Source organism: Saimiri boliviensis, chromosome 4 (assembly GCF_048565385.1).
Source record: "Saimiri boliviensis isolate mSaiBol1 chromosome 4, mSaiBol1.pri, whole genome shotgun sequence".
Lineage (NCBI taxonomy): Eukaryota > Metazoa > Chordata > Mammalia > Primates > Cebidae > Saimiri > Saimiri boliviensis.
Window position 1 is genome coordinate 100303268 of NC_133452.1, and position 13594 is coordinate 100316861.

General features: G+C 43.7%; 1 protein-coding gene across 1 annotated transcript in view; it reads right to left on the reverse strand.

Annotated features, from left to right (window-relative positions):
• SLC26A8 (solute carrier family 26 member 8) overlaps window positions 1-13594 on the reverse strand; it is a 107371-nt gene that overhangs the window by 24809 nt on the left and 68968 nt on the right. Inside the window, exons 11-14 of the mRNA XM_074397964.1 lie at window positions 10229-10306; window positions 1845-1940; window positions 237-343; window positions 86-155 (exon numbers count right to left, since the gene is read on the reverse strand). Coding sequence (XP_074254065.1) covers window positions 86-155; window positions 237-343; window positions 1845-1940; window positions 10229-10306 — 351 coding nt within the window. The remainder of the gene's footprint in view (window positions 1-85; window positions 156-236; window positions 344-1844; window positions 1941-10228; window positions 10307-13594) is intronic.

Genomic DNA, 13594 nt, shown 5'->3' on the forward strand with positions numbered 1-13594 from the left:
CAAGGGATTTTGGAGAAAAACTAAGCATGAGGTGGGGCCCACCCTATCTCTTAGGGAGAGAAATGGGACGAGTTTGGATTCTTACCTCCCGATAATCATTGATGCTTCTGTAAATATTGGTGTTAGGGATTTGACCCAGGAGAAGAATCTTCGTTCTGAAAGGAAATGCACTTGCCTTTAGGTCAGAGTTGCCTTACCTTGCCTTGGTTAACCTCCTATTACCTGAGACAAAGTACCTGTGTGAACGAACAGTGGTGATGAAGAAAGCAAAAACGACTGAGATAATTAGTCCGACATCCAGTCCCAGGAAAACTGAAGATAAGAATGTCATCATCCAAAGAGCCTTATGGAAAAGGGAATGAGGGGAAAAGGAAGATCATGAAAATAAGTATAACCGAGAAAATGATCAGTCCTGTCTCTCAACTCACCTTCACCCTCTCCCTTATACACCCGGGATTTAGAGAAATATTCATAGCCACATGGACTGGTGCCATCACAAACAACAGGGCCTTCAAGGTTGCCTAGCAATTCTTGTATGCATCCCTGGTCACCTCTGTCTTCAAATGTCTCTCAAAACTTCAGTTTCCTCATGTGCAAAATAGTAATAAAGTCTACTTTATAGGCTTTGTTGAGATTAGGAATACCATTTGCAAACTCAACTAGAATACTCACCAAGTGGTAGTTGCTATTTTAAGACCTGTAAGAGTTATTGCAAATCTGTACCAACTTTTTCAAGCCCCTACCCCACCACCTTCTCCATTATTTCATCTTCACAGAAGAAAAATAGGCTGAAATTCTTTTAAATATCTACTTTCCTCACCACCTGCCACTTGTCAGTATCTGTACTCAGCATTTCCTTATTCTCTTCCATCCAGTTGGAAGTGTTCTGTCTCCTCCTGGAATAGAAACTCTATCTGTGTGCTGGACCACTCTATCTGTGCTCGAACCCCCCCTTAGCTCCTCAGGGATCTGGCTCCAAAAGTTACCCCCTTTCATATTTTCTGTCTCTCTTGGGTCTCCTCTCGTCACATTCTATCCTCTACCTTTTATTTCTTGCTGATTCCCCTTTCTGATCTCTGGTTTTGTGCTCCAGAGAGAGGAGGGAGTTTCAGCAGTTATTCTGCCTAGCAAGACACCTCCTTCGCTTATTGGGATTGGAGAATCCTGTCCTGAAATGCATTTACATTAACTGGATTAAACGTAATTCAAATTTGCAATGAATGACAAACCCTTTTTGCTAGACTTGCAGGTAACTGTAGCCACTTAATCCCTTTCATTTAATTTTGCATAGTTGGAAGGAGGTCTTGTTTCCATGTGCCAACAACCTTGACTCTCCTTTTTTTTTTTTTTTTTTTTTTGAGATGGAGTTTCGCTCTTGTTACCCAGGCTGGAGTGCAATGGTGCGATCTTGGCTCACCGCAACCTCCGCCTCCTGGGTTCAGGCAATTCTCCTGCCTCAGCCTCCTGAGTAGCTGGGATTACAGGCACGCGCCACCATGCCCAGCTAATTATTTTTTGTATTTTTTTTTTTTTTTTTTTTTTTTTAGTAGAGACGGGGTTTCACCATGTTGACCACGTTGGTCTCGATCTCTTGACCTCGTGATCCACCCGCCTTGGCCTCCCAAAGTGCTGGGATTACAGGCTTGAGCCACCGCGCCCGGCCTGGACTCTCCTTTTTAAGCAAAATTCTCCTTTTTAAAGCAAAACCCTCCTTTTTAAGCAAAATGAGGCATCAAAGAGTTGTTTGTGCTCTTTAAGTCCATGGCAGATCTCTTTTGTTCTTTCTCCCTCTCTCCAGCCTCTCTTCTGCCCTCGCCTTCCTCAGCCCAGGCATCTGTACTCACACAGTCATATTGGTTCTCCCTCCACAGACTGGGTAGGTTAGAAATGGTTTCAAGGTAGGGAAGGACATTGCTCAGAATAATACCAGCCAGCACAGCCTGTGGGGAAAAGATAAATCCTGGTTCGTTTTCCCTTTGGGGTGTAAAACTCCCAAATCCCCACAAAGGAATCACAAAAAGTTAGCCTTGCCACTTCGAGACGTTTTGCATTGATATTTTATATGAAGACCTGTCTATGTTTCAACTCATCGTCCAAGCAAATACATTTTCTCTGTATTTTTATTTGCTCTTCCTTTTAGAGACAGGGTCTTGCTCTTGCTTAAGCTTGAGTACAGTGGCGTGTAATCACAGCTCACTGCAGCCTCGAACTCCTGGGCTCAAGACATCCTCCCCACTCAGCCTCCCAAGTAGCTAGGACTACAGGTACATGTCACCACTCATGGCTAATTTTGTCTCTACATTTTTCTTTCTTTCTTTTTTTTTTGACATGAAGTCTCACTCTTATTGCCCAGGCTGGAGTGCAGTAGCACAATCTCAACTCACTGCAACCTCTGTCTCCCGGGTTCAAGCGATTCTCCTGCCACAGCCTCCAAGTAGCTGGGATTACAGGCATGCACCACCACGTCCAGCTGATTTTTGTATATTCAGTAGAGACAGGGTTTCACTTTGTTGGTCAGGCTGGTCTCAAATTCCTGACCTCAAGTGGTCTGCCTGCCTCAGCCTCCAAAGTGCTGGGATTACAGGTGTAGGCCACCGTGCCCAGGCTGTGTACATTTTTCTTTGCTTTTCTCCATAATTTGCCAAAAACACAAGGCAAGGTCAGGGCAAGGTCAAGGCCTGACTGATTCAGCTAGGAAAGCTTACAATAGCCCCTTTTAGATTCAGGTAGTTCATCACTCACATAGACAGTGAGAGGAAGAGTAAATAGAGGAAAGTGGAAAGCGAAAATCACATGCTAATTATTGAACAAGCCCAGGGAGACAAAAACTTCTCATCTGAGCAATTTAGAAGGGAGCAAAGACCACCTGGTAACCATCCAACAGGCCATCTCCTTATCTAGGAATTTAGAAGTAATCAAACTACCCTACTGTCTAAAATTGGTATGTGATTCCAGGCCTCTTTCAACTTTTGTAAGTAACTAATATTTCATTTTCTTTTTTTTTGAGACAGAGTTTCGCTCTTGTTACCCAGGCTGGAGTGCAGTGGCGCGATCTCGGCTCACCGCAACCTCTGCCTCCTGGGTTCAAGCAATTCTCCTGCCTCAGCCTCCCGAGTAGCTGGGACTACCAGTGTGCGCCACCATGCCCAGCTAATTTTTGTATTTTTAGTAGAGACGAGGTTTCACCATGTTGACCAGAATGGTCTCGATCTCTTGACCTCGTGATCTACCCGCCTCGGCCTCCCAAAGTGCTGGGATTACAGGCTTGAGCCACTGCGTCCGGCCTAGTAACTAACATTTCTAAACATCTCTGGAATGCTGTGCTGAAACTCATTTTACACCCTAAGCTTCCGCCTTAAGGTCCGTGAATGCTCCTAAGGAAAACCCACCATAGTGCACTCAGTGCTCTTGCTGAAGTGTCCCACTGCACCCTATTGCAGTGTTCTTCCCTTCTAGTAAACTTTCCTTTTTCAAACCTATACTATTGTCAGTAAATTATTTTTACCAACTCGCAAGTTGACCACTCACCGGTGCCCAGGCTCTAACATCTTACGCAGCAAAGCTAAAGGTTCTAGTCATTGGGCATGGTGGCTCACACCTGTAATCCTAGCACTTTGGGAGATTGAGGTGGGCAGATGACCTGAGGTTGGGAATTCGAGACGGAAGAAACTCCCATCTCTACTAAAAATACAAAATTAGCTGGGCGTGGTGGCGGGCACATGTAATCCCAGCTACTCAGGAGGCAGAGGCAGGAGAATCACTTGAACCCAGGAGGCGGAGGTTATGGTGAGCTGAGCTCGCGCCATTGTCCTCCAGCCTGGGCAACAAGAGTGAAACGCCATCTCAAAAACAGAAAAAGGTTACAGTCATCGATCCCTTTCTGTTTCAGTGTTACTTTTGGTGTGCGGAACAAGACCCATGGGAGCTGGAGCCTTTGGCTACTTGGCCTTGCCTTGTCTGGTTTCCTGGACATACCCGTTACCAACATTATCTAGAAACCATTCTCAGATGGGATGACAAATTAAGAGAACTTAACACTCACAGAAACTCTAAAACAATTCCAATTGAGCTTTTCTTCATGTTAAATAATAATATACTGTAATGATTTCATTAAAGAAATACCATTTTGTTTACCAAATTAAATGAGCAAATGTTAAATACTGATAGCCAAGTGTGGTGGCTCATGCCTGTAATCCCGGCACTTTGAGAGGCTGAGGTAGAAGGATGGCTTGAGCCCAGGAGTTCGAGACCAACTTGGGTGACATAGTGAGATGCCATCTCACAAAAAAATAAAATAAAATTAGCCAGCTGTGGTGTAGATGTAATTATAGTCCCAGCTACTCAGGAAGCTGAGGTGGGAGAATCACTTAAGCCTGGGAGGTGGAGGCTGCAATGAGCAGTGATCGTGCCACTATGCTCCAGCCCAATGGAAGAATGAGACCCTGTCTCAAAAAAAGAAAATAAAACATTGATAATACCACATATACATGGTTGTTGAGTATAATAGGATGCTACCCTTTTGGAAAATCACTTGACAATATATCCAGAAATGCTGATATGCTTTCACACAACTATTTTGTTTTGCTTTTGGAAATTTATCCTAAATCTTGGCCAGACACAGTGGTTCATGTCTATAATCCCAGCACTTTGGGAAGCTGAGGCAGACAGATCTCTTGAAGCCAGGAGTTCAAGACCAGCTTAGCCAATGTGGCAAAAACCTGTCTCTACTTAAAATACCAAAATTAGCTGGGCATGGTGGTATATGCCTGTAATCTCAGCTACTCAGAAGGCTGAGGCATGAGAATCGCTTGAACATGGAAGGAAAAGGTTGCAGTGAGCCAAGATCATACCACTGCACTCCAGCCTGGGCAACAGAGGAAAGACTCTGTCTCAAAAAAAAAAAAATTATTCTAAATCTAGAAAATAGTAAATGTACAAAATTACTCATTGTTATTTATTAAAAAATGTAGACAACATAATTTTCTAATAATGTCAAATGTTATAGAATAAAGTATGCTATATATTGAATAAAAACAAGAATATAGGGAAGCGGAGTGAAAAAAATAAAAACAAGAATATAGAATTATACAGTTAGGTTACAACTATGCAAAGTGATATCCATTTATGAAAAATAATATTGGTTGGATAGATGCCAAAATGTTAGTTTTTGATTTGTGATCATGAATGACATTTTAATCTATTTTTATCTATTTTGCATTTTCCAAAGTTTTGAAAATGAACATGTTTGCTTTTCTAATGGAGAGAAAGTTTCCTAAATATGAGAAAATGAAGGTTTATATGCATAAGGATATAAAAATTGTCAGGGCTTCAAAGTAGAATTTAATTTACTTTTAAGAAACATTTTTACTCACAGCTGTAATCCCAGTCTCCTTTTGGGAGGCTGAGGTGGGCGGATAACCTGAGGTCAGGAGTTTCAGACCAGCCTGGCCAACATGGCAAAACCCTGTCTCTACTAAAAATGCAAAAATTAGCCAGGCATGGTGGCAGGTGCCTGTAATGCCAGCTACTCAGGAGGCTGAGGCAGGAGAACAACCTGAACCCAGGTGGCAGAGGTTGTAGTGAGCTGAGATCCTGCCACTGCACTCCACCCTGGGTGACAGAGTGAGACGTCATCTCAAAAAACAAAAAGAAACATTTTCTTGTGGTCACGAAATTCTTGTATTGGTTTAATGTTTCTTACCCTTTTTCTAGCTGTCCTCTTCTCTATATTCTCTGCCTGGGAATTAGAACTGATCCTACCACCAGGAATGGCTGAGTCCACACTTACTCTGGCTTTCTGAGGGTACCCAGACCCGTTGGATACAACAGGTCCATAGAAGAGGGAAGAGCAAAGATGAAGTCGGCAGAAATTACTTCTTTCTCACCATGCAATCTTCTTTCAAGTCAAGAACCTCCAAACATTCTTCAATTTGAAGAAACATGATGGGAAGGAAAAGAAACTGAACCTCATAGTGTTTTTGAAAGATTTTTGACTTGAGGCAGAAAGTGTGGAGAGAAAACAAACCTTTTCTTTCTTTCTTTTTTTTTTTTTTTTTTGAGACGGAGTTTCGCTCTTGTTACCCAGGCTGGAGTGCAATGACGCGATCCCGGTTCACCGCAACCTCCGCCTCCTGCGTTCAGGCGATTCCCCTGCCTCAGCCTCCTGAGTAGCTGGGATTACAGACACGCGCCACCATGCCCAGCTAATTTTTTTTTGCATTTTTGGTAGAGACGGGGTTTCACCATGTTGACCAGGATGGTCTCGATCTCTTGACCTTGTGATCCACCCGTCTCGGCCTCCCAAAGTGCTGGGATTACAGGCTTGAGCCACCGCGCCCAGCAAAACCTTTTCCTAAAACAATATACAGGCCGGGCGTAGTGGCTCACGCCTGTAATCCAAGCACTTTGGAGGCCAAGGCGGGTGGATCACCTGAGGTTGGGAGTTCAAGACCAGCCTGACCAACAAGGTGAAACCCCATCTTTAAAAAAGAAAAAAGAAAAAAGTAAAAGTAAAAGAAAAAATATATACAACAACATTTTCATCCTTCTGAATATTATTTATTTATTTATTTATTTATTTTTGAGACAGAGTCTCGCTCTGTCGCCCAGGCTGGAATGCAGTGGCGCAATCTCGGCTCACTGCAACCTCCAGATTCAAATGATTCTCGTGCCTCAGCCTCCTGAGTAGCTAGGACTATGGGTGTGTGCCACCATGCCTGGCTAATTTTTTGTACTTTTAGTAGAGATGGGGTTTCACCATGTTAACCAGGCTAATTTCTATCTCCTGACCTTGTGATCTGCCCTCCTTGGCCTCCAAGTGCTGGGATTAATGCCAGGTGTAAGCCATCATGCCCAGCCTATACTTCTGAATATTAAGGTGAAACATGCTCATGGTGTGAAAACGAGTTAAACTCATACATAATTTCTGTTATTCCAGAGATAACCATTGGTATGTTCTATATTTTTCTTCCACACAAAATTGGAATAATATGGATATAATATGGATATATTATGGATATATTATTTTGTATCACGCTTTTCAAAATTTGTGTTGGTCCTCTGGTAACTAGTGGAGATCCTAGCCCGAATGCACCACTAATGACTCTAATAAGGGTTTTGCAACTATTCACAGTTTTTTGAGAAAGAAGTCATTTATAGCTTAGTACTCATAGAACCTTATTACTATAGTAATTCAACTCTTCCATTGATCTTATTATAATCACAGCTGCTCACTCAGAAACATGCTAACTAGATGCTGTAAAATTAATGTGATGTACATGGCTAGCCAAAAGCAAGGGCTGTTCTGTCCCCAACATGTTTATAATAAAGGAGTCCCAACTTGTATCACTATGCTTCAGTGAATTCTGATCATTTTTGTTGTTTGGAATTTTATAATTCTGCTTCATTCCGTTGTAAAGAAAAAATACCCATGTCCATCAAGATGAAATTTGGGTGGAAAAAAATATCCAGGTCCAAAGTAAATTAGTGAGTGGCTGTCCTAAAATAGATTCCAAGAGTGATAACACCAAAGGTGCTGTAGAAACTGAATTCTGGAGATGATGTCTACTGGGAGTCAGACACTTGTGTGTCAATTTGAGCTTACCAGTACCACCCTCCTTGCATCAGTTTCATGCCTCGGCTCCAAGGTCCTTGAATCATATGGGCAGAAGGCAGCAGCAGCCTTGTGGTGGTCCTGCTCTACTGAAACCTGATATTCACCAGGTGGAAAGGAAGCATTCAGGATGGAGATCACATTTACAACCATTCCAGCTTCAGGGACAGCCACCTTGGTGTGTAACCAAGCTGCTACATCAGCAAAGAAACCTTCTCCCACCTCCCTAAGTACTAAAAATGGCTGGCCAGGCACAGTGGCTCACACCTATAATCCCAGCACTTTGGGAGGTCGAGGTGGGTGGATCACCTGAGGCAGGAATTCAAGACCAGCCTGACCAACATGGAGAAACCTGGTCTCTACTAAAAACACAAAAAAATGGCCAGGTGCGGTGGCTCACACCTGTAATCCCAGTACTTTGGGAGACCCAGCTGGGCGGATCACGAGGTCAGGAGTTTGAGACCAGCCTGGCCAGCATGGTGAAACTCCGTCTCTACTAAAACTACAAAAGATTAGCCGAGAATGGTGGCTCATGCCTGTAGTCCCAGCTACTTAGGAGGCTGAGGCAGGAGACTTGCTTGAACCCAGGAGGCGGAGGTTGCAGTGAGCTGAGATTGTGCCACTGTATTCCAACCTGGGTGACAGAGTGAGACTCCATCTAAAAAAAAAAAAAAAAAAAAAATTAGCCAGGTGTGATGGGGCATGCCTGCAATCCCAGCTACTTGGGAGGCTAAAGCAGGAGAATTGCTTGAACCTGGAAGGCAGAGGTTGTGGTAAGCCAAGATCACGCCATTGCACTCCAGCCTGAGCAACAAGAGCAAAACTCTGTCTCAAAAAGAATAAATAAAAATTAAACGTAAAAAATAAAAATGGCTACAAAAATAAAAATGGCTAATGGGAACATGAAGAAAACGTAAAAGGAAATGATGGTCACTGAGTATGGATCTACTGTAACTTAAGAACAGAAGGATTATAGCTACTAATTAACACACCTGGCATCTCTAAATACAAGGTGCTCAGTTTCACACAAAGGGAAGAAATGACACATTTGTATATAGAGGCATCTTAGCTGAATGCTGAATTAAGACTCAACTTTCAGAACTGCCTTCCAGTGTTGTTAACTAACCAAGAGGCAGTGTGGCAGCAATGGGAAGATTGAGTTCACACAAATGCAGAACAAGGCCTTCTGGAAGCAGTGTGGGAAAACAGATGGCATGAATGCACAGTGAGTTTCCAAGCCCGTGTTGGTGTGGCATCTGAAATCTATTTTGATCATTTTTCACTGAATCCTGACTTACAAAGCTTAATTTATAGCTTAAGTAATAAAAAGAAGATTTAAAGATAATAATAACTGCCGGGCGCGGTAGCTCACGCCTGTAATCCCAGCACTTTGGGAGGCCGAGGCGGGTGGATCACGAGGTCAAGAGATCAAGACCATCCTGGTCAACATGGTGAAACCCCGTCTCTACTAAAAATACAAAAAATTAGCTGGGCATGGTGGTGCGTGCCTGTAGTCCCAGCTACTCAGGAGGCTGAGGCAGGAGAATTGCTTCAACCCAGGAGGCGGAGGTTGCGGTGAGCCGAGATCACACCATTGCACTCCAGCCTGGGTAATGAGAGTGAAACTCTGTCTCAAAAAAAAAAAAAAGATAATAATAACTAATATTTTTTTTATTTCTGTATTTTTTAGAGACAGGAGTCTCACCATGTTGGTCAGGATGGTCTCGAACTCCTGACCTCATGATTTGCCCACCTGGGCCTCCCTAAGTGCTGGGATTACAGTCGTGAGCCACTGTGCCCAGCCCTTTTTTTTTTTTTTTTTTTTTTTTTTTGAGACAGAGTCTCACTCTGTCACCCAGGCTGGAATGCAATGGTGTGATCTCAGCTCACTGCAGCCTACAAGGTTCAAATGATTGTCCTGCCTCAGCCTCCCAAGAGGCTGGGATTACAGGCACTTGCCACAGCACCCAGCTGATTTTTTTTTTTTTTTTTTTTTTTTTGAGATGGAGTTTTGCTCTTGTTACCCAGGCTGGAGTGCAATGGCACGATCTCGGCTCACCGCAACCTCCGCCTCCTGGGTTCAAGCAATTCTCCTGCCTCAGCCTCCTGAGTAGCTGGGACTACAGGCGCACACCACCACGCCCAGCTGATTTTTGTATTTTTAGTAGAGATGAGATTTCTCTATGTTGGCTAAGCTGGTCTTGAACTCCTAACATCAGGCAGATAATCTGCCCTGGCTTGGCCTCCCAAAGTGCTGGGATTACAGGCACAAGCCACCATGCCTGGCCCTATAATTAATGTTTCTTGAGTGTTTACTATAAGCCCAACACTATTCCATCCATCTACCTATCTATCCAACTACGCACCATATAGATCTTATATATAAATATATATATATGTGTGTGTGTATGTGTATATATTACATCATTTAACCCTCAACTCTGTAATACTGATAATATTATTTTGAATGAAACGGACTAGAAATAGGCTGGAGCAACCATTGGGGATAATCGGAATGCATTTCTCCTCAGAGATGCCCTCCCCTCAACACACAACCAAGGAGCAGTCCAGAGCCCTGGTCGTTGTTGACTCTGTTATTTGATCAGTTCTACTTACATTTGGCAGTGCGTAGAAAAGGTGTCCCATCTTCACCATCAGGAGCAGCATCACACCTGCGCCTACCAGAGATGCAAACTGAGGAGACAGAGCCGGTTGGAGAGAAACCATCAGGAACGTATTGGTCCCTGCCTGCAACTGAGGCCTTCTGCTTGGCAAGAAACATGTCAGTTTTTCTCGAAAGGAGCTAAGTTCACCACAAGTGTATTTTTGTTGAACTGACATTTTCAAGTCTTAACAAAGTGTTAAACACGTATAGGTACTCAATAAATACTTCCTGAATGAATGGAAAGATGCTCCCTGAACGTTCCACGCTGTCCTGGGCGTTTGAATCTTTACTGCCACTGCTCTGTGCTATGAATCTAAGTTCTCCTAAAATCTGATTTGCATCTCCTCCTAAGTTTAACCTCTCCTTGCACAATTTAGAAAAGCCCTCAAATCCCAACCATCCTACTTCCCATATAAATACATTTCCCACCCCTCACTCTCCTGTTTGCTGCTTGGGTAACTGCCCATCTAGCAGCTTCAGTGGTGCTTCATCTCAAAAAACACAAAGATAGTCACTTCCCATTTTCCTGCTTTAGTTTCTCTCTGCTTCAAAGAGAAAGAAAGAAAAAGCTACAAACATGAGTCGAGGCTGTATATAGCAGCTCTGGATCCTATCCCGGTTGGGTTGACTACTCTGGGCTCAGTGTCTCTTGGTAAGCAGTGATTCTCACTTGGCAAATTAAAGTGGAAAACTAAGAAGCCTAGTTTCCTTGATAAGCCCAATGCTCTCCGGATAGTCTTGAACTCATTGTATCCTCTATTGGTAAATTTCCATTTTGTAAGCACCTAGTAACAAAAATAACATAAAGCAGTGGCATTCTACACTGTGATGGGAATAGGAGATGGGGAAAAACTATAATCAAGAGTGTCTCAATTCTAATCTACCAAAGGACCACTCGGCAATGATTCTCTAATTTTTCTCTGTATTTTTTTTACGTTGGGGGGGGGTGGGGGAACATACCTTCCCACTGGGTTCCCTCTCACTACTCATTGCTATTTGCCATATAAATGAATTGCTGAAAATAATATCAATGCAATCAATGTCCTGTTTCTTTCTTTCCCCAGCCCAGCTGACTCACAGCTAAAGTGAGTGGCCTGATGTGGAAAGGCTGAATCATGTGAGAGTAGCGTAGGAAGGACTCAGGAAAATGGATCACCATAACTGAAACTCAGAAACCTCTGAAGGCAAGCATTTTAGATGCTGTGGAGCTGAGACAGGTAACCCCAGAGCCTCTCCAGCCAGTCGACATGGCAGCCTGTTGCTGGATCTAATTTCTGGCTCTAGCTTCAGTTGGTCTTCACTGATGCTATAGAAGAAAACTATTTTCATTAGCACAGGAAATATATATCAGTATTTTCTTTTCTGCCACTTTTTTCACCAAAATTCTTCTGATCATTTTTGAGGAAACAAAGGCAGGCAGACATCAAAATAAGTTGTATAAAACCTAGGTTAGGTGGGGCATGGTAGCTCATGCCTGTAATTCCAGCACTTTGGGAGGCTGAGGGAGGTGGATTACCTGAGTTTAGAAGTTTGAGACCAGCCTGGCCAACATGGTGAAAACCCATCTCTACTAAAAATACAAAAAAATTAGCTGGGCGTGGTGGTTGGTGCCTGTAATCCCAGCTACTTGGGAGGCTGAGGCAGGAGAATCGCTTGTACCTGGGAGGCAGAGGTTGCAGTGAGTCAAGATGGCGCCACCACACTCCAGCCTGGGCAACAAGAGCAAAACTTCATCTCAAAAAAAAAAAAAAAAAAAAAAAAACCCAAAAAATAACCTAGGTCAAAATGAGTACAAACTAGACACCAAATCCCATAAAATTAGCTGCTCAGAGAGGGTTGGAGGCTTGCCAATAATTGTGTCCCCCTTGGCTGCACATTCATAGGAATGGGCTTTGGAATTAGAGGACCATCCTCAGTGGCACTGAACCTCAGGAAGATGCTCGATGGCTCTCAGAAGCTCAGGTTCAGTGACTGAACAGCGTTTAAAGACAGCAAGCACTGTCTGCCTGTTTTACATCGCATACATCCTTTGTTTGACCAGATTTTCCATCACTTTTCCAGGCTTTCTCGAACAAAGACTCACTCTGCCTTCTCTCCAGAGTCAAAGCCATGTGAGTTCCCATAGCCACAACCATAATCAACATGCAGACCCTCAGGCGTCAAGTGGTCCAGGTATAGGGGGTTCCATGAAGTAGAATAGCAGATGATGCACAGCTGCTCAGGCACTTGGGACTTGAGGTAGAAGTGATGATTTTTGAACTCTTAAGTGACAGGCACGTATCAGCATCTAATTTAATTCTCACAACGGGCAAGTTTGTTTTATCCTCACTTTCCAGATGAAGACTAGAGCCTCAGAGAGCAAAATTAATTTGCCCAAGGTCACATACTCCTAGGAAGCCTGGAGTCAGGGTCAACCTCCCCGACCATCTGACTCCAAAATCCAGCCTTTCTCCGCTGCCCCATTGGCTTCCTCTAAAAAGAGTAGGCGGGGTGCGGTGGCTTATGCCTGTAATCCCAGCACTTTGGGAGGCCGAGGCGGGTGGATCACGAGGTCAAGAGATCGAGACCATCCTGGTCAACATGGCGAAACCCCGTCTCTACTAAAAATACAAAAAATTAGCTGGGCATGGTGGCGCGTGCCTGTAATCCCAGCTACTCAGGAGGCTGAGGCAGGAGAATTGCTTGAACCCAGGAGACAGAGGTTGCGGTGAGCCGAGATCGCGCCATTGCACTCCAGCCTGGGTAACGAGAGCGAAACTCCGTCTCAAAATAAATAAATAAATAAAATAAAATAAAAAATGAAAATAAAAGGAGTGCAACACATTCATTTCTTTTACAATAACCCATTTTTATTTATTTATTTATTTATTTATTTAATTTATTTTTTTTTAGACGGAGTTTCACTCTCATTACCCAGGCTGGAGTGCAATGGCGCGATCTCGGCTCACCGCAACCTCCGCCTCCTGGGTTCAGGCAATTCTCCTGTCTCAGCCTCCTGAGTAGCTGGGATTACAGGCACGCACCACCATGCCCAGCTAACTTTTTGTATTTTTAGTAGAGACGGGGTTTCACCTTGTTGACCAGGATGGTCTCGATCTCTTGACCTCGTGATCCACCCACCTCGGCCTCCCAAAGTGCTGGGATTACAGGCTTGAGCCACCGTGCCCGGCTATAACCCATTTTTAAAGCTGTTCTGGGAGCCTGAGCAAGGCAGGTCCTTGGAAATCAGGGGGCAATGAAAGAAACCTAATCTTAGAGAGCAGGGAAGCATAGTGGTAAGAATGGGACGAGCAGAAAGATGGAGCAGGGGACAGCCC